The sequence below is a fragment of the Macaca fascicularis genome, chromosome 14, assembly GCF_037993035.2.
Source record: "Macaca fascicularis isolate 582-1 chromosome 14, T2T-MFA8v1.1".
Lineage (NCBI taxonomy): Eukaryota > Metazoa > Chordata > Mammalia > Primates > Cercopithecidae > Macaca > Macaca fascicularis.
In genome coordinates this window covers 92,778,253-92,805,610 of record NC_088388.1, presented here as the reverse complement: position 1 = coordinate 92,805,610, position 27,358 = coordinate 92,778,253, and the positions used below count along the sequence as shown (strand labels likewise).

General features: G+C 41.4%; 1 protein-coding gene across 10 annotated transcripts; it reads right to left on the bottom strand.

The window, feature by feature from the left end:
• Nucleotides 1–1,615: 1,615 nt before the first annotated feature.
• Nucleotides 1,616–27,313, bottom strand: C14H11orf54 (chromosome 14 C11orf54 homolog). Of its 10 annotated transcripts, XM_065528861.2 has the most exons (10): nt 27,245–27,313; nt 21,489–21,652; nt 18,503–18,601; nt 16,424–16,497; nt 16,142–16,243; nt 14,477–14,653; nt 12,412–12,561; nt 10,041–10,157; nt 7,993–8,093; nt 1,616–1,849 (listed from the first exon to the last, which is right to left on the bottom strand). In XM_065528861.2, exons 2-10 carry the CDS (start codon nt 21,541–21,543, stop codon nt 1,795–1,797), a joined length of 930 nt encoding a protein of 309 aa, XP_065384933.1. In that variant the 5' UTR covers nt 21,544–21,652; nt 27,245–27,313; the 3' UTR covers nt 1,616–1,794. The 10 variants fall into 10 exon arrangements, 6 of the variants coding, with proteins under 6 accessions (XP_065384933.1, XP_005579423.3, XP_005579421.3 ...); XR_012423622.1 differs by lacking the exon at nt 1,616–1,849 and having other exon boundaries at nt 6,500–8,093; nt 12,456–12,561; nt 27,083–27,313; XR_012423620.1 differs by lacking the exon at nt 1,616–1,849 and having other exon boundaries at nt 6,500–8,093; nt 12,456–12,561.
• Between the last annotated feature and the right edge of the window lie 45 nt (nt 27,314–27,358).

Sequence of the window (27,358 nt, the reverse complement as noted above, 5' to 3'; positions counted from 1 at the left end):
GCTAGGCCTGGTGGTGTGTGCCTGTAGTCCCAGCTACTCCAGAGGCCAAGGCAGGAGAATCACTTGAACCTGGGAGGCAGAGATTGCAGTGAGCCAAGATTGCACCATTGCACTCCAGCCTGGGCAACTCCATCTCAAAAAACAAGAAACAATATAGGGCAATACTGATAGGATTTGTTCTATTTTATTTCAATTGTTTTTTCACCTAAGTTAGGGCTTAGAAAACGAAATTGTAAAACATGGCACTTTGCCATGCTGAGTGCTTTGAATTAAGGAATATTAAAAGGTCTCAGAAATAAGCCTCAGAACCAACAGATCTCTCTGACCTTCCTCTGCTTCCCCATCTCTCTGACCTTCTTCCTTTCCTGAAGCATCTGGAAGGACTCTGGAACATTCTTTGTGAGTAGGGAAGCTTCTTTCCAAAAAAAAGAAAAAAAGAAAAAGAAAAAAAGCAGTGATTCCCCTTTCTAGGAATCTCATCAAATAACCAGAAAAGGTTAACCACCAAAAAGATAAGACACTGAGAGTTGTCACTATGTCCAGACAGGCTTTTCTCTGTTTTGTTTATTTTTGTTTTTTGAGACAGAGTCTCACTCTGTCACCCAGGCTGGAGTGCAGTGGCATGATCTCCACTCACTGCAACCTCTGCCTCCCACGTTCAAGTGATTCTCCTGCCTCAGCCTCCGGAGTAGCTGAAATTACAGGTGCCTGCCACCATGCCTGATTAATTTTTCTATTTTTAGTAGAGATAGGGTTTCTCCATGTTGGCCAGGTTGGTCTCAAACTCCTGACCTCAGGTGATCCACCCGCCTCGGCCTCCCAAGATGCTGGGATTATAGGCATGAGCCACTGTGCCCGATCTGGCTTTTCATTTATTCTTCTGAGTGCAGCTCCAAGAGGATTACCTGGGAGATATTATCTATATAAGATAATCTTTGCTCACAGTTAAGTTCTGCCTCTCATCTTCCTGCCACCTCCCCCAGAGTTCAAAATAACTTTCTTCCAGGTGATTGTTCTTGGAGCTCATTCATTTCCTCTAAAAATCTTTTATTCCTATACCCCCCTGCCCACCATCTCCTCTTCCTCTATGAAGAAGGGTATATAAACATCTGGACCTCATTGGATTATTGAGTAATCATTCTCCTGAGGTTCTCTCATGCTTATGCACATTAAATAAAGTTTGTATGCCGTTTTCTCCTGTTAGTCTGCTTTTTGTCAGTTTATTTTCAATGAGCCTTCAGAAAGAGTGAAAGGGAAGCTTGGTCTTCTCCTCTATACATGTCAGTGTCCCCACTAGACTGAGCTCCTCCAGGTCAGGGACTATGTCTTATTCATCTTTGTATTCATAGTATCTGGCACAGTATGTACCAGTACAATATGTACCATGTATACCAGCAGAGTACGTACTAGTATATACTAATACCACTACAGCATGTACCAGAGCACCTAGTATAGTATGTAATAGTTGCTACTGAATGAAAGATTAGGCCACACAGAGGCTTTACAGATAAACCAAAAGGAAGCTGAGCTTTAAAACCAAAAGCAACTGGAAATCTGCGTTTAGGTGTCGTATTAGTCTGTTCTCGCATGCTGTGAAGACATACCTGAGACTGGGTAATTTATAAAAAAGACAGAGGTTTAATGGGCTCATGGTTCTGCGGGTTGTACATGCGTCTGCTTCTAGGGAGGCCTCAGGAAACTTACAATCATGGGGCTAAGGCAAAGGGAAGCAGGCAGGCTGGGAACAGTGGCTCATGTCTGTACCCAGAATTTTGGGAGGCTGAAGTGGGAGGATCACTTGAGTCCAGGAATTCGAGACCAGGCTGGGCAATGTGATGAAACCCTGCCTCTAAAATAAAAAACAAAATTAGAATAAAATAAAAATTAGCTGGGTGTGGCATGTGCCTGTAGTCCCAGCTACTCTGGAGGCTAAGATGGGAGGATGGTTTGAGCCTGGGAGGCCAAGGTTGCAGTGAGCTGAGATCATGCCATTGCACTCTAGCCTGGGTAACAGAGTGATATCCTGTCTCAAAAAAAAAAAAAAAAAAAAAGGAAAAGAAAAGAAAAGAAAAAAAAATTTAAAAGGGGAGGCAGGCACATGTTCACATGGCCAGTAGGAGACAAAGAGAGAGTGAAGTGGGAGGTGCTTTCAAACAAGCAGACCTTGGGAGAACTCTATCACAAGATAGCACCAGGGGAATGGTGCTAAACCATTAGAAAACCACACCCATGATTCAATCACCTCCCACAAAGCCCCACTTCCAAGCCTGAGGATTACAATTCAACATGAGACTTAGGTGGGGACACAGAGCCAAACATATCAGGTATCTACTGTAGCGACAAATATTAGGTTGCCAATGCAAATAATATCAAGTGTTAGTCTAAATTTGAAGAAGTTAATTCTCATTGTGGTTAATATGAGTCAGAAAAACAGAGCATATCAGAGAAATGAGGCTAAAGGTAGGAGTTCTAGGAAGAGTAATCATAGATTTAACCAATGAATATACCAGATTTTCTGCAGAAAATTCAGTGTTTAATATTTCATTATTTTAGTCACATAATTGCCCTGTCAGACTGTGTTCTGTTATCTGGAAGATCAAAATGAATGCTCTTTATCAACTAAGAAGAACCCTAAAGTTAAGAAAATGAAAGTTACCTATGGGTGGAGGGTTCAGGGCTTGGTTGGCATGGGAACTTTGCAAATTCCTAAGGCTACAAGAAAAACCACAATCTTGCTAAATTCGCTAAAAATAGGAGCTATTGGGAAAATTGTCAGAACCTTACCAAACCTGATTTACAATCCAAACCACTATAGCTCTGATTGGACAAAGGACCAGCCTTACAAAAATTCTTTCCGGATAAGCAAATGAAGACCTCAAACCAGTTTCAGCCAGTTTATAGAGACTGCATGCAAACTTTGTGTCCAATAGTTCACCTTTTGACATGAAGAGCCAAGATCCACCTTATTTTAATGTTAAAACCTTACCCCAAAGTGAACACGGTATGTGTGTTATATATATGTTTATCCATTGTACGTGTTCAACTTCCCTCGTAGATATGTATAACTTTTCTCCCAAACCTGCTGAATATGTTTTACTCTATTGTGCGATACAGGTCCTGTGAGGCATAAAAACCAACCTGCCCTTTTCCTTCTGGGAAGAGAGCACCTTTGGCATAAGCTGGAGACTCTCTTTTTGCTGTGCAAACTGAAATCACCAATATAGTGCTCCTTTCTACTATTTAGCCATCCTTGTGGTCTTTTGGGTGACATTTTCTTTTTCTTTAAAGAAACACGGTCTGACTCTGTTGCCGAGGTTGGACTGAGGTGATGCCATCTGGATTCACTATAGCTTCAGCCTCCAGGTCTCAAGTGATCCTCCCACCTCAGCCTCCCAAGTAGCTGGGAAAACAGGTGTGTGCCACCATGCCCAGCTAATTTTTTTAGTTTTTGTAGAGATGGGGTCTATGTTACCCAGGCTGGTCTCAAACTCCTGGGCTCAAGTGATCCTCCCACCTCAGTCTTCCAAAATGCTGAGATTTACAGGCATGAGCCATTGCACCTGGCTGGATGACAATTCTTTAGGTTTATCTGTGCTCTTATTTTAGGTTTGGAAAGATGGTACGACACTGTGATGTATAATAAGACATGCAGTATGTATAGATAGTCTTAGTCCCAGTGTTCTGGCACACAGCTCCTAAAACCCTGGGAATCTCCAAAGTGATAAATGGTTTTTGTATGCTAATAAAATGACAGTGTTAAGTGGGTTTCTGCATGCCGGAAGCTCCTGGATAGCTTCAGGATGGGGGCTCCTTGCCCAGGAACTAACCAGTGATTAAAGAGTTATGACTTTCAGCCCCAATCCCAACCTTGAAAGAGAGGAGAGGCTGAAGGTTGAGCTGATCACCGAAGGCCAATGATTTAATCAATTCTGCCTACATAAGGAAGCCTCTATAAAATCCCAAAAGAAACGCAGAGGCAGGTGGATCACTTGAGCCCAGGAGTTCAAGACAAGCTCGGGTAACATGATGAGACCCCATCATGTTGGGGTTGGGCATCATGGCGCGCACCTGTTAGTCCCAGTTCCTCAGGCGAAGAGGGGAGGATTGCGTGAGCCTGGGAGGTGGAGGTTTCAGTGAGCAGAGATCATGCCACTGCACTCCAGCCTGGGTGACAGAGTGAGAACCTGTCTCAAAAACAAAAACAAAGTCAGAAAAGGGTTTGGATAGCTTCCAAATTGCTGAACATGTGGAGATGCCTAGAAGGTGGGGCACCCAGAAACAGTGTGGAAGCTCTGGACTTTTGCTGGCCTTTCCATATGTATCTCTTCTATCTGGCTGTTCATCTGTATACTTTATTATATCCTTTATTAATAAACTGGAAAATATATGTAAAGTGTTTCCCTGAGTTAAATGATCTGCTCTAAGCAAATTAATCAAACCTGAAGAGGCAGGCATAGAGACTCCAATTTACAGTGGGTTGGTCAGAAGTACAGGTCACAACCTGAAGCTTGTGATTGGCATCGGAAGTGGGAGGCAGTCTTGGAGGACTGAACCATTAAACTGTGGGATCTGATGCTATCTCCAAGTAAATAGTGTTAGAATTGAATTAAATTATAGGATCCCCAGCTGATGCCTGCTGGAGAATTGCTTGGTGTGTGGGAAAAACCCCCATGCATCTGGTCACAGAAGCATTCTATGTTATACTGAGTGAATGTAAGAGTAAGAAGAGCACTTTGGGCCAGGTGCAGTGCCTCATGCCTGTAATCCCAGCAATTTGGGAGGCTGAGACGGGCAGATCACTTGAGGCCAGGAGTTCGAGAACAGCCTGGCCAACATGACGAAACCCTGTTTCTATGAAAACAGAAAACTAAGAAAAAATTTAAAAAGAAAAGCATTTTGATTTTCCCCCCCATCATCTCTATTAGATGGTGTGAATGTACCTGGTTTCCAGGCTTTTTGAATTGTGTCTATAAGCAGTACAATTTTGAACTGAAATCCCTAACATAAGAAATGTACACAAAACTATAGAAACTTAAAAGGATGAAATAAAATATATAAATAGATGTTCTAATATTCCCACACCCCTTGGAAGGTCATGTGTACCTGCTGCCCATGCACCTCATTTTGGAGGACACTAATGGAAGAGTAAAGGCAGTGTTTATATCTGTAGTGTGAAGAGGCCCAGGACTGCTTCAGATGATCTTCACACCTGGAATCTGACCTGAAATAAGCTCTGATCTGAAATCTATAATTAAGAATGTGACTTAATGTATGTTTGGCTGCCGGTGACTTTTAAGCCTTATCCCGCCCCTCGTCCCATTATGCCCCACACCTCTGGCAAGCTAAGCAAGCCTGGGTGCTGGTAGGCGGAGCTTGCAGTGAGCCGAGATGGCACCACTGCACTCCAACCTGGGCGACAGAGCAAGACTCCGTTTCAAAAAAAAAAAGCCTGGGTGCTTGCCAGATACGGTGGCCCATGCCTGTAATCCCAGCACTTTGGGAGGCCGAGGCAGGAAGATGACTTGAGCCCAGTCTGGGCAACATAGTGAGACACAATCTCTTAAAAAAAAATAAAGCAAGCAAGCCTGGGTATTTCCTTCTTTGATACCAGTGGGAAATTCAAACCACATGCAAGAAACATTACTCTGGCCCTACTCTCTAACCACCAAAAAACCCCAAGTCAGTCTCCTTCCCTGTTGTCAAATCCTGCTTAGGAGCTGCCCTGCCTTCCCCAGAAAGCTTATGTGAGTAACAACCCTTTCATAGTCTGTTGGTGTGTGTGTGGCTTCATCAGTCATTTTTTCTTTTTTTTTTTGAGACAGGGTCTCACTGTGTTGCCCAGGCTACAGTGCAATGGTACAATCATAGCTCACTGCAACCTCCAACTTCTGGGCTCAAGTGATTCTCATGCCTCAGTCTCCTGAGCAGCTGGGACAACAGGTGTGCACAATCATGCCCAGATAATTTAAAAAAAAAAGTTTCTTTTTTTGCAGAGATGGGGGTCTCTGTATGCTGCCCAGGCTGGCCTTGAACTCCTGGCCTCAAGTGATCCTCTTACCTTGGCCTCCCTAAGTGCTAGGATTACAAGCGTGAGCCACTGAACCTGGCTATCAGTCTGGACATTTGAACCAAATTTTGAGTGTGGAATGCATCTTGTCTCAGTGTGGGATGGCCACACAAAAAAAGCATCCTCCTTTACAGTTCACCTACTGCTTTATTTCTTTTCATAGCACTTAATACCACCTGACATATTACATATTTATTGTTTGTCTTCTGCACTAGACAGATCCCCAGCTTTAGTAAAGTGTTTGGTATAATCATTCGAGTGGCTACTTTGCTAGCACTGTTAAAGGCACTAGTGCTATAGTTGTGAACAAGGCCCTTGCCTGTATGAAGTGTACACTCCAGAGAGCAGGGTAGGTGTTCAATACATATTTGTTAAATGAAAGAGTATTAATATTGTTTTTGTCTGGAGGTAAGATACTAGAAACATAATATATCATACATTAAATTTTTTATTCATTTTTTTGCATCAAAATAGTGCTTAAAATAATAGGAATTTATACTCACAAGACATAGCTAACATCCAGAGTAGACAATTAAAAAATATTATTTGAAAATTATGTACTTAGTACTAAAGACTTCCTAAATTTGTACATTAGCAAGATTGTCATTAGCACCATTAGAGAGTTGATCTTTGGCTAATGATTATTCAAAGAACATTCAGGAAAATTTCAACCATTACAATCAGTGAGTATAATTTTATATTTCAGCAAGGATAGTGGTCATGTTCAGCAATAGCCTCACTTACAAATTAAAGTAAGCTCACTTCAATGTTGCACTTTGATGCTGTTTTTTTTACCCCTTCTCTTGCAAATAACTAGTGAAATAAAAATTGCTTCTAACTGGCAATCGAAACAAGGGAGGAATTATGGCTAGCCAACTAGTTGCTAATGTTTGTGTTTTTATTTTTTATTAAAGAAAAAAATTTTAAATAATAGAGATGGGGTCTCACCATTGTGCCCAGGCTGGTCTTAAACTCCCAGGCTCAGACAATCCTCCCACTCGGCCTCCCAACATGCTGGGATCACAGGCTTCAGCCACCAGGCCCGGCCTGCTAATGTCTGTGAAAGGCAAATTGCAAACTTCTATGGTTTAACTTCATCAGAAGGGTAAAGGGCTCCCCACCTGCCACCTTGTTCCAAGAAAAAGGTATACTCTGATTACTAGAATGGATTTTTAAAATTCAATACAAAGATTCAATAACTATCAACATTTCTAAACACTGATTTTTCTTTTTATCTTTTTCAAGTGTTTTTCAATGTCCTGCAGGTAATAACACTGATTTTTCTAATACTCAGAAACATCTACTTAGCAGTTGTGATACTAATTTGCAAAATATAATAATGTTATACAAATATAAGGTACTACTAAATACATAGCAGAAATAATTGCATGATTCCTAATGTTTATATTCAAGGTATAAACATGACTGATTTTGCTGATACTATAGAATTAAAAAAAATAAAGTTGCTATGCAAAAAATTAAAGAATATCTCAATTAGATATTTTTGTTCCTAATCTCTTTCAGACAGATCTATTAAATAATATAGAATATACTATCAATATATCCTTTCATATGAAGTGAAAAAGAATGGGGTTTAAGTAGTGAGATCACTTCTATTTTTTACTTTTTTAAAAAAACAGACAGGGTCTTGCTATGTTGCCCAAGCTGGTCTCAAACTCCTGGGCTCCAGTGTGACTCCTGCCTCAGCCTCCCAAAGTGCTGGGATTATAGGCATGAGCCATTGTGCCTGGCCCGTGGGATCATTTCCATTGGTTTTATGTCAGTATCAATTAATGAGTCAATCAATTAATTAACCTTAATGATTTCTTTTTCTAAATAAGTATCAGCTGATTTAATCTCGCCCAATTGAATGAGACTCTTTTGGTTGATCAATGCGATAGAGAAACTCTGCAGGTAAGAAGTACCCAAGATATTCCACTGTATCTGGAGTAGTGTCATAATGGTAGTGTCCACCTTCTCCATGATGACTGAAAAAATGAGTGTGCTCCAGTCGCAAATCAAACCCCTAGGATAACAAACAATATGTTAGTACTCAAAGTATTGATTAGAGTTTAAGGGGGAAGGGATAACTTTTTATGTTGCAATAGTTTTCATTTTTTAAATAGGTAATACATTCACATGTTCTAAACTCAAAGGGGGCAAAACGATATATTCAGTAAAACGTATCTTCCTCTCTCTTGCCCTCACCACTTACACCCCTTCTTAGCAGTTGACCAATGTAAGCAGTTTCTTGTATATCCTTCCAGAAATATTTACTTTTATTTTTACTCAAATGTAGTATTTTGTACACACTTTTCTGCATGTAACTTTTTTTCATGTAACAATATAGTTTTGAGATCTTTGTATATCAAATCATAAAACAGCTTCCTCATTCTTTTAGACTTATGTGGTATTCCATTGTGTATGTAACTTAACTGACATTTGCATTATTTCTAATTCTTTTGCTACTACAACACTGTAATGAATAACCTTTTAACTAGTAATTTTACACAATTATGAATATATTTAAGTATAAAATCCTAGACATGTAATCACTGGATCAAAAGATATGACCAGGCTAGGCGCAGTAGCTCATGCCTGTAATCCCACCACTTTGGGAGGCTGAGGCGGGCGAATCACTTGAAGTCAGGGGTTTGAGACCTGCCTGGTCAACATGGCAAAACCCTGTCTCTACCGAAAATACAAAAATTAGCCAGGTGTGGTGGTGAGCACCTGTAATCCCAGCTACTCAGGCGGGTGAGGCAGGAGGATTGCGTGAACCCAGGAGGCGGAGGTTGTAGTGAGCTGAGATCGCATCACTGCACTCCAGCCTGGGCAACAGAGCGGGACTCTGTCACAAAAAATAAAAAAAAGAAAAGATAAGACCAATATTTTAGTAGGTATTTGCTTTGAATTGATAATATTTTTTCTAGTGTATAGTATTATAATATAACGAACACCAAACAAGATGACAGGAGACCTGAATCCTAGTTGTGACTCTACTATTTTTTTTGAGATGGGGGTTACACTGTTACCTAGGCTGGTCTCAAACTTCTGGATTCAAGTCAGCCTCCTCGGTACCTAAGAATACTGGGGCATGCCACCATGCCTAGCTACACCTGCTATTTAATAAAATAATTTTGGGTGTTATTTAAAATGCCTGTGCCTTCATTTTCTCAAAGGTAAAATCTGCTCTGCCTAACTCATAGGATGGTGAAGAGCTCCCTTATCTTCCAAAATAATTCTAGAGACTACCCTAATTCTTAAATAACACCACCACATGGCCGGGCGTGGTGGCTCACACTTGTAATCTCAACACTTTAGGAGGCAGAAGTGGGTGGATCACCTGAGGCCAGGGGTTTGAGACCAGCCTGACCAATGTGGTGAAACCCTGTCTACTAAAAATACAAAAATTAGCCTGGCATGGTGGTGCATGCCTGTAATCCCAGCTACCCGGGAGCCTGAGGCAGTTCAATCACTTGAACCCAGGAGGCGGAGGCTGCAGTGAGCTGAGATTGTGCCATTGCACTGTAGCCTGGGCAACAAGACTGAAACTCTGTCTCAAAACAACAACAACACAAAAATTGCCTAGTTCTTAAAGATTATCCTGCCAGGTGCGGTGGCTCACGCCTGTAATCCCAGCACTTTGGGAGGTCGAGGCGGGCGGATCATGAGGTCAGGAGATCGAGACCATCCTGGCTAACACAGTGAAACCCCGTCTCTACTAAAAAATACAAAAAATAAGCCGGGCGTGGTGGCGGACGCCTGTAGTCCCAGCTACTCGGGAGGCTGAGGCAGGAGAATGGCGGGAACCTGGGAGGCGGAGCTTGCAGTGAGCCCAGATCTTGCCACTGCACTCCAGCCTGGCCACAGAGTGAGACTCCGCCTCAAAAAAAAAAAAAAAAAAAAAAGATTATCCTAAAAATCAAGCATTATCATTATAGTATAATATAAAAAACAGACACAGACTTACTGGGTCTCTGGAGACAAAAACTGGTAGACAAACCAAAGGAGCCTTCATCTCATAAAAATGCAACCATTTATTCACCTCTTCATCAGAGTTCAAGGGGCAGGAAGAAAATTCTGCAGGCTACAACAAAAGATAATTATATAGGTAAACATACTGAATATTACGAAGAATTAAAAATTTTAAAAATATATTTTATTATTAATTTTTAATTATACTTTAAGTTCTGGGTTACATGTGCAGAACATGTAGTTTTGTTACATAGGTATACACGTGCCCTGGTGGTTTGCTGCACCCATCAACCCATCACCTATATTAGGTATTTCTCCTAATGTTATCCCTCCCCTACCCCCCCAACCCCCGACAGGCCCCAGAGTGTGATGTTCCCCTCCCTGTGTCCATGTGTTTCCACTGTTCAACTCCCACTTATGAGTGAGAACATGCGGTGTTTGGTTTTCTGATCTTGTGATAGTTTGCTGAGAATGATGGTTTCCAGCTTCATCCATGTCCCGGCAAAGGACATAAATTCACCCTTTTTCATGGCTGCATAGTATTCCATGGTGTATAGGTACCACATTTTCTTAATCCAGTCTATCATTGATGGACATTTGGGTTAGTTCCAAGTCTTTGCCATTGTGTATAGTGCTGCAATAAACATATGTGTGCATGTGTCTTTATCATAGAATGATTTATAATCCTTTGGGTATATGCCCAGTAATGGGATTGCCGGGTTAAATGGTATTTCCAGTTCTAGATCCTTGAAGAATCGCCACACTGACCTCCACAATGGTTGAACTAATTTACACTCCCATGAACAGTGTAAAAGCGTTCCTATTTTTCCACAACCTCTCCAGCATCTGTTGTTTCCTGACAGGGTCTGGCTCTGTTACCCAGGCTGGAGTGCAGTGGGATGATCACGGTGGGCCTGGAAAAGGCACAAGTTTCCACTATGGTGTGTGGGATTGGCAGCTGGCCCCCTGGCCTGAAGGCAGGGCCTTACCGGAAACCCGCCCCCTTCTCCTCCTAAACCTGTCTGCCTCCTGCTGCCAATCATGGAATCCAGGCTGTAGGTGCCAAGGGGTGCCTGAACGCCAGTGCAGAGCTGCCCTCAGCCCTCGCTCAGCTTCCCTTCTATGCTCGTGTCAGCGCCCAAAATTCAGAAGGGGCTGGGGCGGCAGGGGGCTGGTGTATCAGCAGTGCCCTGAGTGTGTGCACATCTGGCTGGGCTGTGACAGCAACCAGGCTCTGCCTGACTTTGCTCCTGGATCGGAGCAGGCGCTGACAGCAGGGAGAAGCCAGGCAGTGGGAGCAGGCATTTCCAAACCTGCAAGAGCAGTTGGGGCCTTCCCAGACCCCGAAGAAAGGAGGAATGCCTAGGTCCGCAGCCACCGTTTGGGCAGCTGCAGCTGCATGGAGAAGGCGGGGCTCCTGCCTACTCCGTGGAGTAGGAGGCCCAGGTCTGCAGCCACAGGTTTGAGCTGCTGCAGCTGTGCCTGGGAAGATGGGGCTCTCGCCTGTTCCAGCCGGGAGAGGAGAGGGATGCCAGGGACCACAACCATAGCTTGGGCGATTGCAGCAGCACCAAGGGAGCTCCAGCGCTAACTCGGAAGGGGCGGGACTCCCACTTGTCTTCAGCTCCCACCCGCTCCATGGAACGTGTAGCCTCAGCTGTGCCTCCCTGCTGCAGTCACTCCAGACAGCCTGCTGCTGCCATCATCACTATGTTGACCAGGCTGGTTTTGAATTCCTGGCGGTCCTCCCACCTTGGCCTCCCAAAGTGCTGGGATTACAGGCATGAGTCATTTTGCAGGCCTTGAATTTATCTTGATCTTAAAAACAAACATATCCAAAATAAAGTTCTAATATATTAACATGGATAAAAACATTATCTTATAATCTGATTTACAATATTATCATTTAAATTTTAAAGTAATACAATCATAGTAAAAAGGATTTGTTTAGAGTGTCTTTGAATGTAGAATTCCCAACATATACCTTACAATTCTAAGATGTGGCCCAGCGCAGTGTTTCACATCTGTCATCCCAGCACCTTGGGAGGCTGAGGCGGGTGGATCAGCCTAGGTCAGGAGTTCGACACCAGTCTGGCCAACGTGGCAAAACCTTGTCTCCACTAAAACTACAAAATAAGCCCAGCGTGGTGCTGCATGCCTATAATCCCAGCTACTCAGCAGGCTGAGGCAGAAGAATCCCTTGAATCCGGGAGGTGGAGGTTGCAGTGAGCCAAGATCGTGGCACTGCACTCCAGTGTGGGCAACAGAGCAAGGTTCCGTTAAAAAAAAAAAAAAAAATCCTGAGATCTTAAACATGTGCACACATACAAACTCCTTCATGCATGTATGCACACATGGGCTCGTACCATAATGTGAGACTTCACTTTTCCCTTCTGAATTATGAAAGTACCTCCCATTCCTACAGGCTTATTTCCATAATGTTTTTCCAGGGTCTGTCTCATACAAGTCACAAAGTTAAGTGGTCCAGTTCTTCTTTTGGCTTTCACCTCAATTACCTATAGAGGACACAAAGATGCGTATCATTGACTATGCTGCAAAATAACTACCGAAGTAAAACATTATATAATTTAATGCTATCAAACAAATATTCTGTTCTTTGCATAGAGCCCCCAGATCTGAGTTGAGATGTTGCAATCCCATGAGTCTTGATCAATCATATATACATATGTATACACACACACACGTACATATCAGTTATATGTAATTTATAAATAAGTCTTAAGCATGCTTTCTTGAACTGAGAAACTGAGAAAGACAAGTTTCTCAGTGTAGACAAGTCCTACACTGAACTCTAGAGACTCTTAACATGTGTGTCAAGGCAGTCAAAGATTGAGAATTACCTGCTTTAAAGGAATTAACCTTTGGTAAGTGGGGATGAGGAGAATATGATTACATTTTCTCACTTCCCTTAAAAATCTGTACTGTATCATCTCCACAACTTGGAAGTTAAGTATTTTCACTTCTCAATCTCTTATCTCAAAGTAGTCGAAGAGGCTATCTCTACTTACAAAACTGGAGAGTCTTCACAAAAGCTAACACTGAAATCATCTTTTTGTGTAATAACAGGAAGTAAATATGAAGTATGGCATTAGTTTTCCTTACTTTCTTCTTGCTGTAAGTTTTTGCTACCACCATTTCTATCTAGAGCAATGTATGATTCATCAGAAAGAAACAAATAACCTATTTACTACCTGTAAGTAGGCATTATTTATTTTAGCTGTATGGTTCATGTAGATGACTTACTTACTCCCCAAATTAATATTCTATTACCTTTTAGTTCACAGAAAAAGGTCTTCCTGACTAAGTAGTCTTCTGTTTTTTTTTTTTTTTTGAGACAGGTCTTGCTGTCACCCAGGTAGGAGTGCAGTGGTGTGATCATAGCTTGTTGCAGCCTCAAACACCTGGGCACAAGGGATCCTCCTGCCTCCTGAGTAGCTAGGACTATAGGCATGTACCACATCTGGCTAATTAAAAACACAAAATTTTTTTTTTTTTTGAGACAGGGTCTTGCTATGTTGCCCAGGCTGGTCTGAAACTGCCAGACTTAAGTGATCCTCCAGCTTTGGACTCTCAAAGGACTGGAATTACAGGCATGAGCCATTGTGCCAGCCGTACTATTCTTTTTTTTTTTTTTGGAGACAGAGTCTTGCTTTGTTGCCCAGGCTGGAGTGCAATGGTGCGATTTTGGCTCACTGCAACCTCTGTCTCCCAGGTTCAAGCAATTCTCCTGTCTCAGCCTCCCAAGTAGCTGGGACTACAGGCGTGTGCCACCTTCCCTGTCTAATTTTAGTATTTTTAGTAGAGACGAGGTTTCACCATGTTGGCCAGACTGGTCTCAAACTCTTGACCTCAGGTGATCCACCCACCTCGGCCTCCGAAAGTGCTGGGATTACAGTCGTAAGCCACCGCACCCGGCCTCCAGCCATATTATTCTTAACCTTAGTTTGAAAGATGACTTTTGCTCTGCCTTTAGTACTCTCTGAATCTTTCATTATTGGGTTAAAGAGCTTTGACTTAGGAAGCTCTAATTTTCATTTTTTTTTGAGACAGTGTCTCACTCAGTGGCCCAGACTGGAGTGCAGTGGCATGATGTTGGCTCACTGCAACCTCTGCCTTCCGAGTCTGAGCGATTCTCTCACCTCAGCCTCCTGAGTAGCTGGGACGACAGGCACATACCACCACACCCTGCTAATTTTTGTATTTTTTGGTACAGATGGGGTTTCACCATGTTGGCCAGGCTGGTCTTGAACTCCTGACCTCAAGTTGACCTCAGGTTATCCACCCAGCTTGGCCTCCCAAAGTGGGAAGCTCTAATTTTCTTAGCAAAATCATATTTGTGGCAGTAAAAGTTCACATTTTTAGCTATCTGAGAACATTTAGGGAATACTGTATTTTTATGGACAAAATCACCTTGCCAGGTTGGCCCTCACTGGCGAAAAGATTAGCCAGTAATGCACACTCAAAATCATGATGTTTCTCACTGTATTTCTCCAGGAGGCACCCTCCATCTGCAGGGTTTACATGGGCAAAGTAACTACCATTCACAGGAGGCTTGTGTTCACTTTCTGTCTGAATAACTGGCATAAACTGAAAAGAAAGTGAGGCAATTAGTCAATCTTTGTATCTCTGCAAAGAGAATATCTTGAATAATGTTATAAAACATTTAATCCTTTTAAGGCATTTCAGTTCAAGTCCTAATAAGAGAACATACAATACATAATATTTAATTTTAGACATAAAAAACTTGAAAAACTTTTTTTTTTTTTTTTTTTTGAGACGGAGTCTCGCTCTGTCTCCCAGGCTGGAGTGCAGTGGCCGGATCTCAGCTCACTGCAAGCTCCGCCTCCCGGGTTTATGCCATTCTCCTGCCTCAGCCTCCCGAGTAGCTGGGACTACAGGCGCCCGCCACCTCGCCCAGCTAGTGTTTTGTATTTTTTAGTAGAGACGGGGTTTCACCGTGTTAGCCAGGATGGTCTCAATCTCCTGACCTCGTGATCCGCCCGTCTTGGCCTCCCAAAGTGCTGGGATTACAGGCTTGAGCCACCGCGCCCGGCTAGAAAAACATTTTATAAGATATTTATAGGCCGGGCGCTGTGGCTCACGCCTGTAATCCCAGCACTTTGGGAGGCCAAGGGGGGCAGAACACGAGGTCAAGAGATCAAGACCATCTTGGCCAACATGGTGAAACCCCGTCTCTACTAAAAATACAAAAATTAGCTGGGCGTGGTGGCGTGTGCCTGTAGTCCCAGCTACTCAGGAGGCTGAGGCAAAAGAATTGCTTCAACCTGGGAGGTGGAGGTTGCAGTGAGCCAAGATAGCGCCACTGCACTTCAGCATGGCGACAGAGTGAGGCTCTGTCTCAAAAAAAAAAAAAGAAAAAAAAAAAAGATATTTATAGTATTTCTTACAGTGTATCTATAACTTGCATTAAATATCTTATTTTAAATTTTAAACTGTTTTCCCTAACTTGAACACTAGGCAAATTGTATTAATGTTTCTGCAAAGAACTTGTATGACTATTAGTCATATCTGAAGATGTTATGAGACAATGAGCAGACTTAAGTCTTGTATTCATGAGATTCAAAGAAACAGTAATATTTTCATATGGTAATAATGTATATTAGTAATAACTATTAACTTTTATAAATAACCATCATACTATTGTGATGGTTTCCTACTATTTGGTCTTGAAGAAGTTGACTAGATCACTAATATTCCATTCACCTTCTAATCCAAAGCTGCCTGCATACCCAAAGCAAGGATTTATAGAGAAATTAGGAATCCTATAAGACTATAAATGTTTTATAATCCAGAACCTTCAACAGAATACCATAGAACCCTGCATTTATCTAAGGCTGAACCTATAACCTAAGAAAATCTAAAACTATAAGTTAGTACTCCATTACAGTTAGTCCAGCTGGAGTGTGTGCTATAGCAGAAATCTATATCAAGCAGTATTAAACCTGCAGAGAGACTTACAATTCACTCAGAAAGTAGGATTTTTGGCACTAAAAGCAAAAAGACAAATCAAATGTCAAATCAATAAAGTAAAATAATTTTCTTATACATGCTGACCTCAGAATTGAACCCGAGAGTCTGAAATGGACCTGCTCCTGCTCCAAGAATAAAAGCTCCAGGCAGCTTGATTTCTTTTGCAATTTTATTCAGATCATAAACCTATAGAAGAGGAAAAAATATTATTTAAGTCACAACTTGTACAAAGTCCCTAGTTTACCTTTTATTATTGATCCATTAGCACTTCCTTGCCAATTGATCAACAGGTCTTCTAATAATAAACAGAGTAATCAACCCAACTTCTACAATCTTCATGTGAACATGCAGAGTAAAAGTACTTACTTTTTTTTGGTTTACAAGAGGCAATAAGTAAGGCACACCTCCTACTTCTGCAATTCTAGTTTTCCCACAGATGCCTAAAAAAAAAAACCAAAAAACAAAAACACAAGCCATCTTAAAAATAGGCAAACATCTAATTTAATAATAAAATGCCAAAAGACATGAATTTAATTTATTAACAGTACATAACTTCTCCATTCTCATAAAGTTTTACAAATAACAGGGATTGGAAGACATAAGTAGCTAGAACCCCTGTCCTGTTTTAAGTACCTGTGTCTCTAATATCATCATAACCAAGCATGGCTTATATAGTTGGTGGCATAAAGGTAATACAAGGCAAGGGCAAGGGTTAGAACTGGGGCCAAAGTTTGGATTGGGTAAGGTTTCTATAATGTTTTTAACGCCTTATTTCTTAAAAAAAAAAATCTATTTTGGGGTTGTTTTTGTTTTTTTTTTGGTCTAAAATTGTTTTTTAATTTTTAATTTAAAATATTTTGTTCTGATAGAATGTAAATTCTTAGGCAGTGGCTCACGCCTGTAATCCCAGCACTTTGGGAGGCCGAGGTGGGCATATCATGAGGTCAGGAGATTGAGACCATCCTGGTTAATACGGTGAAACCTCATCTCTACCAAAAATACAAAAAATTAGCCAGGCATTGTGGCATGTGCCTGTAGTCTCAGCTACTCGGGAGGCTGAGGCATGAGAATTGCTTGAACCTGGGAGGCGGAGGTTGCAGTGAGCTGAGATCATGCCACTGAACTCCAGCCTGGTGACAGAGCGAGACTCTGTCCCAAAAAAAAAAAAAAAAAAAAAAAAAAGAAAACTATAAAGAAGTATTATGCTAGCCGGGTACAGTGGCTCATGCCTGTAATCCCAGCACTTTGGGAGGCCAAGGTGGGCAGATCACGAGGTCAGGAGATTGAGACCATCCTGATTAATATGGTGAAACCCCGTCTCTACTAAAAATACAAAAAAATTAGCTGGTTGTGGTGGCGGGGGGCTGTAGTCCCAGCTACTCAGGAGGTTGAAGCAGGAGAATGGCGTGAAGCCGGGAGGCGACACTTGCAGTGAGCCGAGATCGCACCACTGCACTCCAGCCTGGGTGACAGAGCGAGACTCCATCTCAAAAAAAAAAAAAAAAAAAAAGGATGCTAAATGCTTTGAAGAAGTTAAAAGACATTGCCATATGGTACACAAGCCTTCTAGAATTTACAGCTCTACTTAAAATAAAAGATTGTTTAAGCTAGAAAGGCCCCCAAAAAACATTCAATTCAAATGCTCCCATGTTAATGTATCTCAAAGTCAGGTTTAAGACAGAACTGGAGTCCAGAATTTCTATGGCAAACTCCTTTTTAGCAAAGATGTTAATTACATAATAAAAAGAACACTTTGCGTGTTTATTCTCAAATTCCTCATCATAACAGGGTATAACGGGAGAGGGTTAGACTTTGGAAAGAGACAGACTTGCATTTGAATCCTGATTATGATTTACACTGAGCTTATCTAGCCTCTCTCCTTTTCAGTTTTCTCACCTATAAACCAGGGGTACTACTTACCTTGCGGTGTTATTGTAAAAACTGAAACATCAAATAAATATCTATCACACTGACAAATTATTTTATTCTCCTAATACTAATTTCCCTTCCTTCTCACTTCAAACAGTGGATGCTCACTTGGCAAATTTGTTGAAGGATTAGTTTTAATAAATTATTCAAATACAAGGCTTTTAGGATCCCTTCTGGTCTTGAATAAATAAAATCATAAAAATTAAAATCAGTTTCCATAACAGTCTGAGCAACTAAAAGCAAAACTCTCATGTGATACAAAGAATTCTTACCTATTGGATATCTATTCTATAATCTGTAAAGGTTACATAACTGCATAAAACATAATCCTTTTCCACAAGAGTATGAAATGAAATTAATATCAGAAGAGTGAGCACAGAAATTTGGCACAATTTAGCCTAAACGTTGTGACAATATCCTTTATTTGTAGATAATTTAAGATGTTCTTAAAAATAATTCTAGTTTCAAAAAAATATTTAGACTAAAAAACAAAAGCTAATTGCAAAAATAGCTTACCTTTTACAGGAAAGGTAAAGGGTTCCTTAGTCAAATCAGGGCAATCAACTACAGAGACCTGGACATCAGCAAAGTTATCTTTTAACCCCTTCTGCATAACTAATAAAGACAAGGAATAAGATTATTTAACATTATGTAAAAACTTAGCTACCACATATCAAAAGTGCCCCCAACACACTCCCAATCTCAACTTGTATAATAAAAAAAAAAAGGGGGAAATGGTCTTATTAATGAATATAACTAGACATTAGACATAATCATATAGTACAATGTAGACTAAGATACATAAATACTTCCTCTACAGTGATTTCCAACTGTTGAAGATAAACAGCCTGCACTTGTGTGAGGATGAGGATTACCTTCTTTTTTGAAATGTGAACATTTAAACTTTTTGAAAAGTAATCACATGTAACAACTTCAGTGAAGGTAACAGACAAAATATTGAACAAACCAGCCAGACACAAAAGACTATATACAATATTACTTCACTTTATGCATCTCAGAAACAGGCAATGGATTAAGGCTGACTGGGAAGGTATGCAAAGGAGCCTTCTGGGATGTTGAAAATATTTTACATTTTGATCTGGATAGCAGTTACATAGGTGTAACTATTGTTAACATTCATCAAGCTATACACTTAAGATTAGTGTACTTTACCTCAATAACAACGTAAAAAAGCACAGGTATCTCAAAGTTATTAATTTAAGACCGATAATATTTCCCTCTCTCTCTTTTATATGTAGAGACGAGGTCTTTCTATATTGCACAGGCTGGTCTCTAACTCTGGGGCTCATGTGATCTTCCTGCCTTGTGTCTCCCAAAGTGCTGGGATTACAATGAGCCATCACACCTAGCCTCAACGGTTTTTTTTTTTTTTTTTTTTTTGAGACAGAGTCTCACTGTGATAGCCTCACCCTGTCGCCCAGACTGGAGTGCAGTGGTGTGCAGCACGATCTTGGCTCACTCAGCCTTGATCTCCAGGCTCAAGTAATCCTCCCACCTCAACCTCCCCAGTAGCTGGGACTATAGGCGGATGCCACCATGCTTGGCTAATTTTTATAAAAATGGGGTTTTGGCTTGTTGCCCAGGCTGCTCTCAAACTCCTGGGCTCAAGAGATCTGCTCACCTTGGCCTTCCCAAATGCTGGAATTACAAGCATGAGCCACTGCCTCAGCCTATGTACTTTTAAGGATCAAAAGTTCTTACAAAATTTCTTTCTTTTTTTTTTTTTTTTTTTGGAGATGGAGTCTCACCCTGTCGCCCAGGCTGGAGTGCAATGGTACGATCTCGGCTTACTGCAACCTCCACCTCCCAGGTTCATGCAATTCTCCTGCCTCAGCCTCCCAAGTAGCTGGGGTTACAGGCACCCACCACCACACCAGGTATTTTTTGTATTTTTAGTAGAGACGGGGTTTCACCATGTTGGCCAGGCTGGTCTTGAACTCCTGACCTCGTGATCCACCTGCCTCGGCCTTCCAAAGTGCTGAGATTACAGGCATGAGCCACTGTACCTGGTCAATTTTTTTTTTTTTTTTTTTTTTGAGACTGAGTCTCACGTTGTCACCTAGGCTGAAGTGCAGTGGCGCGATCTTGGCTCAACATAACTTCTGCCTCCCGGGTTCAAGTGATTCTTTGTGGCTCAGACTCCTGAATAACTGGAATTACTGCCACACACCATCACGCCCAGCTAATTTTTGTATTTTTAGTAGGGATGGGGTTTTGCCATGTTGGCCAGGCTGGTCTTGAACTCCTGACCTCAAGTGATCTGTCCACCTCGGCCTCCTAAAGTTTTGAGATTACAGGCATGAGTCACTGTACCAGGCCATAAAATTTCTACTTTTACTGAATATATCCTACACATATAGAAGGAAAAGAGAAACAAACACAAAAGTGAAAACAGGTTCTAGAAAAGTAATAAAAGAAAAAATCTGGCCAAGCATGGTGGCTCATGCCTATAATCCCAACACTTTGGGTGGCCGAGGCAGGAGGATCAAGTGAGGTCAGGAGTTCAAGAGCATCCTGGGCAATAGAGCAAGATCCTATGTCTACAAAAAGAGAAAAGAAAAAGTAAAAATTCCTAGCTACCCTGTCATATTAGGGAAGACAGATTGATGAAAAAGAAATACAGGCCAAACAATACAGATTGTTTACTAGCTACCATTCAATTAGGGGGGGAAAAAGATTATAAGATTATAAAAAAAGTTACAACAAAGCAAAAATGAGTCTATTTCTTGACTTCGACCTTATCAGGATGACAAATGAACTACCAAAACAACACATCTTCAGAAACAAGGGAAGGTATATAGTTACCATCAGAACAGAATCTAGAGGTTGTCAAATAAAGGTTGGTATTCTGACAGACTTTACAGTTTTGGATAAGAACTATTCCTGTCTTCATTTTGTGTGCCCGTTTTTGTTTTCCTTTTTTTGCCTATGTTCCCTCCTAATTTATCTTGGGAAACTGCCTTAAATACTTGTTTGAACAAGGTGAAATATATAAAAATAAACACAGAGAGAAATCAAAGCAAGTTCACTGGCAGTCTGTCATTATCAGTGGTGTGGAGGAATTATATTGGGAATACGATTAACATACAACAGTAGAAAATACATTTAAAGAATAATGTAAGTGAAAAAAGTTAAAGCAAAATTGTGCAACTCTTTGGGCATCACACATGCTTAAGTCTTGGATTACTAATCATTTACATCTTGTAAAGTTGGTATCATCAATAATCTGTAAGTGAAAGAAAAAAGAATTTACAAATTATAATTTTAGTTTTTTTGGAGGGACAGATTTTTGGATTTTCTCAATAAAAATGGGACAGAACAGAAACTGAAATGGAAAATGAATTCCATACCAAAAGTATTATTTTGATAAGTAAGATATAGATATAGGTAAGTAGTAAGATATAGATAGATCTTAGAATCTTTTTAAAAGAATTTTCTCTTGGGATAATTTTTAAAAATCCAAAGTTAATATTGTTTTTACCTCCAGCAAGCTCTTCTAGACTTGGTACATGAAAAGAAAACTCAGCACAAGTCATTTTCTTTCTTCTTTAGGTGTGAGGTTGGACAAATAGAGTTACTCTTGGTTAATTATCACAAGAGTCCACAGTGCACCAAGTATGAACTGCTTCTGTTTTGGAAATGAACCTTTAGCATTCAAACATATAAACAGAACAAAAGGGCATTTAGGTTTCTATCTTCACAAAAAGGCAAACACAGCTTCTAGTATTTAATATTCCAAGTGAGAAACAGACAAGTGACCTTTTAATACTTATACTTTATTTTAATTTAAAATTTAAAACTAATTTTTTAATAGAAACACGATCTTGCCATGTTGCCTAGGCTGATCCTGAATTCCTGGTCTCAAGCGATCCTCCCACCTCTGCCTCCCAAAATGCTGGGATTACAAGTGTGAGTTACTGCTCCCGGCCAATTCATTTTCTTTTTTAAAATCATATAGCTGGAGTGAACATCCAATTTTCTAATGGTTGGTCTAAGGAATATAGGTCTTGAAGCAAAAGGTACTTATTAGGAGTTTATGGATAAGTGTTTAAATGGTTGTAGATAACAGTACATACAGGATTTGTACAGTACATATAGTATCTCAAATATTTCTATAATAGATATGTGTGTTTTCTATTCTATATTTCACATTTAGGCCAAAAATTAAATGAGCTCCTTAGACTATCATTTTGTCAAAATAAAATTTAAATTACAAATACGAATGGAAACTTTTATGGAATGATTAGCCTTTGAAATTCAAATTTTTATTTTCATTTACAAATAAATATACTTTCTTGGTAAACAGATTTAATGTTCAATTCTGATAATCTACCCAATTATAATTTGATAGTTAAATATATGCTTTTCTATCATTGCAACTAAAAAATAAAATACATGCCAAGTATACTTTGTAACAAATAAGTACACATACACATAGATTAGTATCTTACCTTAAGTGTTCAGTGATGAAGTGTGCAACCAGAGGGAGATAAAATGAAGGCAGGGAAAAATACAAGTAATATGAGGTAGACAGGTATCCTACTCCAGGCCAATCACAACAGGGAACACAGACAAGACTCTTAAGGGTGTTTCTAAGAGTACTGCAGGAGTTTTCATTAAAATTGTTAATAGAACACTTCATTAATCTGAGTGGCCTCTGCCCTTAATATGCCTGTTTAAAAGGCGATCTTCAGTCATCTGAAATATTCTTCTAAATTTTTTTTTCTAATTTTCCAAAGAGTTGTAGGTTGTTTAGAAACTGGGTTTCTAGTTCCGGTACTTTTCAACAACATATCCTCTATAACCATTCTATTACATACCTTTAGGATGTTACATTTACTTCAGTACTTTATCAAATACCAGCTTTTATTGTTCTTGATTTAATATATGTAATCTAATCTTCCAAATATATATAACTGTTTATAAAGCGTCCCAAATCTTTTTTTTTTTTTTTGAGATGGAGTCTCGCTGTCACCCAGGCTGGAGAGCACTATGGCACCATCTTGGCTCACTGCAACTTCCACCTCCCAGGTTCAAGTGATTCTCCTGTCTCAGTCTCCCTAGTGGCTGGGATTACAGGCGTGTGCCATCATGCCCGGCTAATTTTTTGTATTTTAGTAGAAACGGGGTTTCACCATGTTGCCCAGGCTGGTCTCAAACTCCCGAGCTCAAGCAAATCCACTTGCCTCGGACTCCCAAAGTGCTAGGATTACAGGCGTGAGCCACCACGCCCGGCCCCCAAATCTTACATAATCATACTTAAATTATTTTAAACAGAGTTTTGTGTGAGGAAAAGAGAGATCAGACTGTTACTGTGTCTATGCGGAAAAGGAAGACAAAAGGAACTCCATTTTGATCTGTACAAAGAAAAATTGTTCTGATTTGAGATGCTGTTAATCTGTAACTTTAGTCCCAACCCTGTGATCACAGAAACATGTGCTGTATTGAATCAAGGTTTAAGGGATTTAGGGCTGTGCAGGATGTGCCTTGTTAACAATATATTTGCAGACAGTATGCCTGGTAAAAGTCATCGCCATTCTCCATTCTCTATTAACCAGGGACATGATGCACCACGGAAAGCTGCAGGGACCTCTACCCGAGAAAGCCTGGGTATTCTCCAAGGTTTCCCCCCACTGAGACAGCCTGAGATATGGCCTCGTGGGAAGGGAAAGACCTAACCGTCCCCCAGCCCCACACCCATAAAGGATCTGTGCTGAGGAGGATTAGTAAAAGAGGAAGGCCTCTTTGCTGTTGAGATAAGCGGAAGGCCTCTGTTTCCTGCATATCCCTGGGAACAGAATGTCTCCGTGTAAAGCCGACTATTCGTTCTATTCTGATACAGGAGAAAACCATGCTGTGGTTGGAGAGGAGATATGCTGGCAGCAATACTGCTCTGTTACTCTTTGCTACACTTAGATGTCTGGGTAAAGAGAAACATAAATCCAGCCTATGTACACGTCCAGGCACGGTACCTTCCCTTGAACGTATTTATGACGCAGATTCCTTTACTCACGTTTTCCTGCTGACCTTCTCCCCACCATCACCCTGTTGTCCTGTCATACTCCCCTTTCCGAGACAGTGAAAATAGTAATCAATAAATACTGAGGGAACTCGGAGACCAGTGCCGGTGCCGGTCCCCTGGGCCCACTGTTCTTTCTCTATACTTTGTCTCTGTGTCTTATTTCTTTTCTCAGTCTCTTGTCCCACCTGACAAGAAATACCCACATGAGTGGAGGGGCAGGCCCCTTCAGTTTTGGGTTGAATAATTTATAATTGTTCAGGAATGAGACAGTTTAACTTTTTCTTTTAAATAATTTCAGATTAACAGATATTACATACAAATAATTCCTGTATATTCTTCACCCAGATTTCCCAAATGTTAACATTTTATCACATTCTTTATCAAACAAACATTGGGTACTTATTTATGAACACGTCAAAATCTGCACAACGAATAGTATATTCATTTATAATGATAATAAAAGCACTTTAGATATTTTTGCTGGCAGTAGGAATAAAAACACAAGTTAAAATCCAAATGTAATCTTAATTTTATTCCCTTTATTATCTCTTTTCTTTACTAAAAAGTTAGGTCAGTTGTTTCTGTTTATTTATGCCCCTACCAAAGTAGAAACAAAGTCCAATCCTGGGAGGATGTAGCTTGAATAACTGGTTTAGAAATGTACTTATTAGGGGTCCTTACTAGGGATTTGTGGATAAGTGTTTAAATGGTTGTGGATAACAGTGCATACAGGACTCTCAAGTATTTCTATAACAGATATTTGAGCTTTCTACTCTATATTTGACATTTAGACAAAAAATTAAATGAGTTCCTTAGCCTATCACTTTTTCATAATAAAATTTAAATTATGAAGGCCCGTCCAATCCTAAAATGAGGTGAACTTCAGGCAGGGTGATGGCACTGTAGGCAGTGTGGTAGCACGTGTATGTGTGTGTTGAAGGTGGGGAGAGGGTTACAGTTGGAGCTGAGAAAGGGGTTAGGTTCTCACATAAACTCCAGGAACATAGCCTTGGGCCAGATAGAGGCAAACAATATTTTCCTACCTAATTGGTGGGAGGCGATGGCCCAGAAATAGGGTCTAGAAAGGAAATGGAGCTGCAGAGGTTAACACCTGAAGGGGTAGACCAACTATCGCAACTAAACTGGTTACCATTTGAGTGCACACTGTGTACCAGACACCGTTAGACACTGTGCAGACATTCTCTCAACTTTTCACAACCATGACAGATTGTGAGACAGGTTGTGGGTCTTCAGGAGTCGCGGGCATCCCTCAGACACAGCCGCACGGCCTGCATGGAGTTCGCTCCTGCCGGCGACCACTCGCTCGGGCTCCAGCATCTGCTCACCCCTACGCACCCTCCCATAAAGGGTGGGGCGCAGCAGGCCTGAGTGAGTGGAGTTCCTAGCTTCCAGCACTCCAGTTCCCGCCTCATTCACTCGCGCGCCCCTTCCCGCGAGGAGTCGAGAGCTACGGGCTGAGAAAGGGAGACACCGCAGCCCCAAGAACCGCGAAGGGGTCTGAGAAATATCTTGCTTCAACTGCACTCCAGCCTGGGTGACAGCGCAAGACCGTCTCTATAAAACAAACAAAGGAATATGAAATGTGGCCGGGCGCGGTGGTTCACGCCTGTACTCCCAGCACTTTGGGAGGCCGAGGCAGGTGGATCACTTGAGGTCAGGAGTTTGAGACCTGCCTGGCCAACATGGTGAAATCTAGTCTCTACTAAAAGTACAAAAATAAGCCGGGTGTGGTGGCGGGCGCCTGTAGTCCCAGCCACTTGGGAAACTGAGGTGGGTGGATCTCTTGAGCCTGGGAGGTGGGGGTTGCAGTGAGCTGAGATCCGGCCACTGCACTCCAGCCTGGGCTACAGAGCAAGACTCCGTCTCTTAAAAAAAAAAAAAAAGAAAAAATACAAAATGAAATGTGAAATTTCAGTGATTCTGCATTAGGAGTTAATTGTTCCTTCCCTTTAATACCACTTTTCCCCTTCTTTTTGGACAAGGGACGCTGCATTTACATTTTGCATTGAGCCTCACAAATTACAGAGCTAGGCTTGCTGCTGAATATGGCAGTGAGGGACATGCCATACCAGTCCTGGAGCTTAGTCACTGCCCAGCCCCTGTGGATCAAATGCAGTGTCAGACTTTTTATCCCCGAAATTGTCCAATCTATGGAGCAAAGGAGGGTAAAGAGACCAGATTACTTTTAAGGCACGCGCTATCCTAAAATGATGTAAACTATAAAATAAGATTAGACAGCTTTACTGGTTTTTGCGGTGTATCATATGAAAACAGAAGTTTGAAACCAGAAAAATCAAACCAGTTCAATCCTTTTAAAAATTTCTTTGGGAGGCCGGTGGCTCACGCCTGTAATCCCAGCACTTTGGGAGGCCGAGGCGGGTGGATCACCTGAGGTCAGGAGTTCGAGACCAGCCTGACCAACATGGAGAAACCCCGTGTCTCCTAAAAGTACAAAAAAATTAGCAGGGCATGGTGGCACATGCCTGTAATCTCAGCTACTTGGGAGGCTGAGGCAGGAGAATCGCTTGAACCCGGGAAGCGGAGCTTGCGGTGAGCCAAGATCGCGCCATTGCACTCCAGCCTGGGCAACAAGAGCGAAACTCGGTCTCAAAAAAACCCCAAAAAACCGAAAAACAAAAAAAAAAAACAAAAAACTTTCGAAGAAAAAAACCCCACCAAAACTAAACTAGTTTACACAGCTTAATCTTAACTCAGGAACTGGTCAAGGAACTAATGGTGGGGGGCGGGGGGGATGTAGGAGGAAACTGAGGAAAAAGAAATCCTCCACAGGTCTCACTTGTGACGTGTTAGCCAATTCCTGGGAGGCAGAAAGGGTGAGCTCCCGAAACAGGTGCAAAGGTGGGGAGGAGACCTGGGCGTGCTACGGCATAACACTGGCGTCCAGCACAAAGGTTACAAACTTCGAGTAACCTTCCCGAATATTTTCACACACAAGGGTTTTGAAGGCAAAAGTAGACACAGGATGACAAAACACTCATTCACACATCCCACCCGTCACCCTCACCACATACTCGGGACCAGGTTTAGAAAGCCGGGAGACAGCTCAGCAAACGCGAGACCACCGGAAACGACCCGGGCTGAGAGGCTGTTTCCTCGCAGTTCTCATCCACTCACAATTGGCCGCACATTTTCTTTTTGTTATTTGCCGAAATGTTCTTGGCTATTCCACTTACCGAATCGGTCACGCAAGCAAAACACCAGAATCCCGATCTCCGCCTACGCCAACCCCGCCTCCTCAGAGTAAGCGAGCTACAGCTCCGCCCACGTTAGTCGCTCCTCCCTGCGCG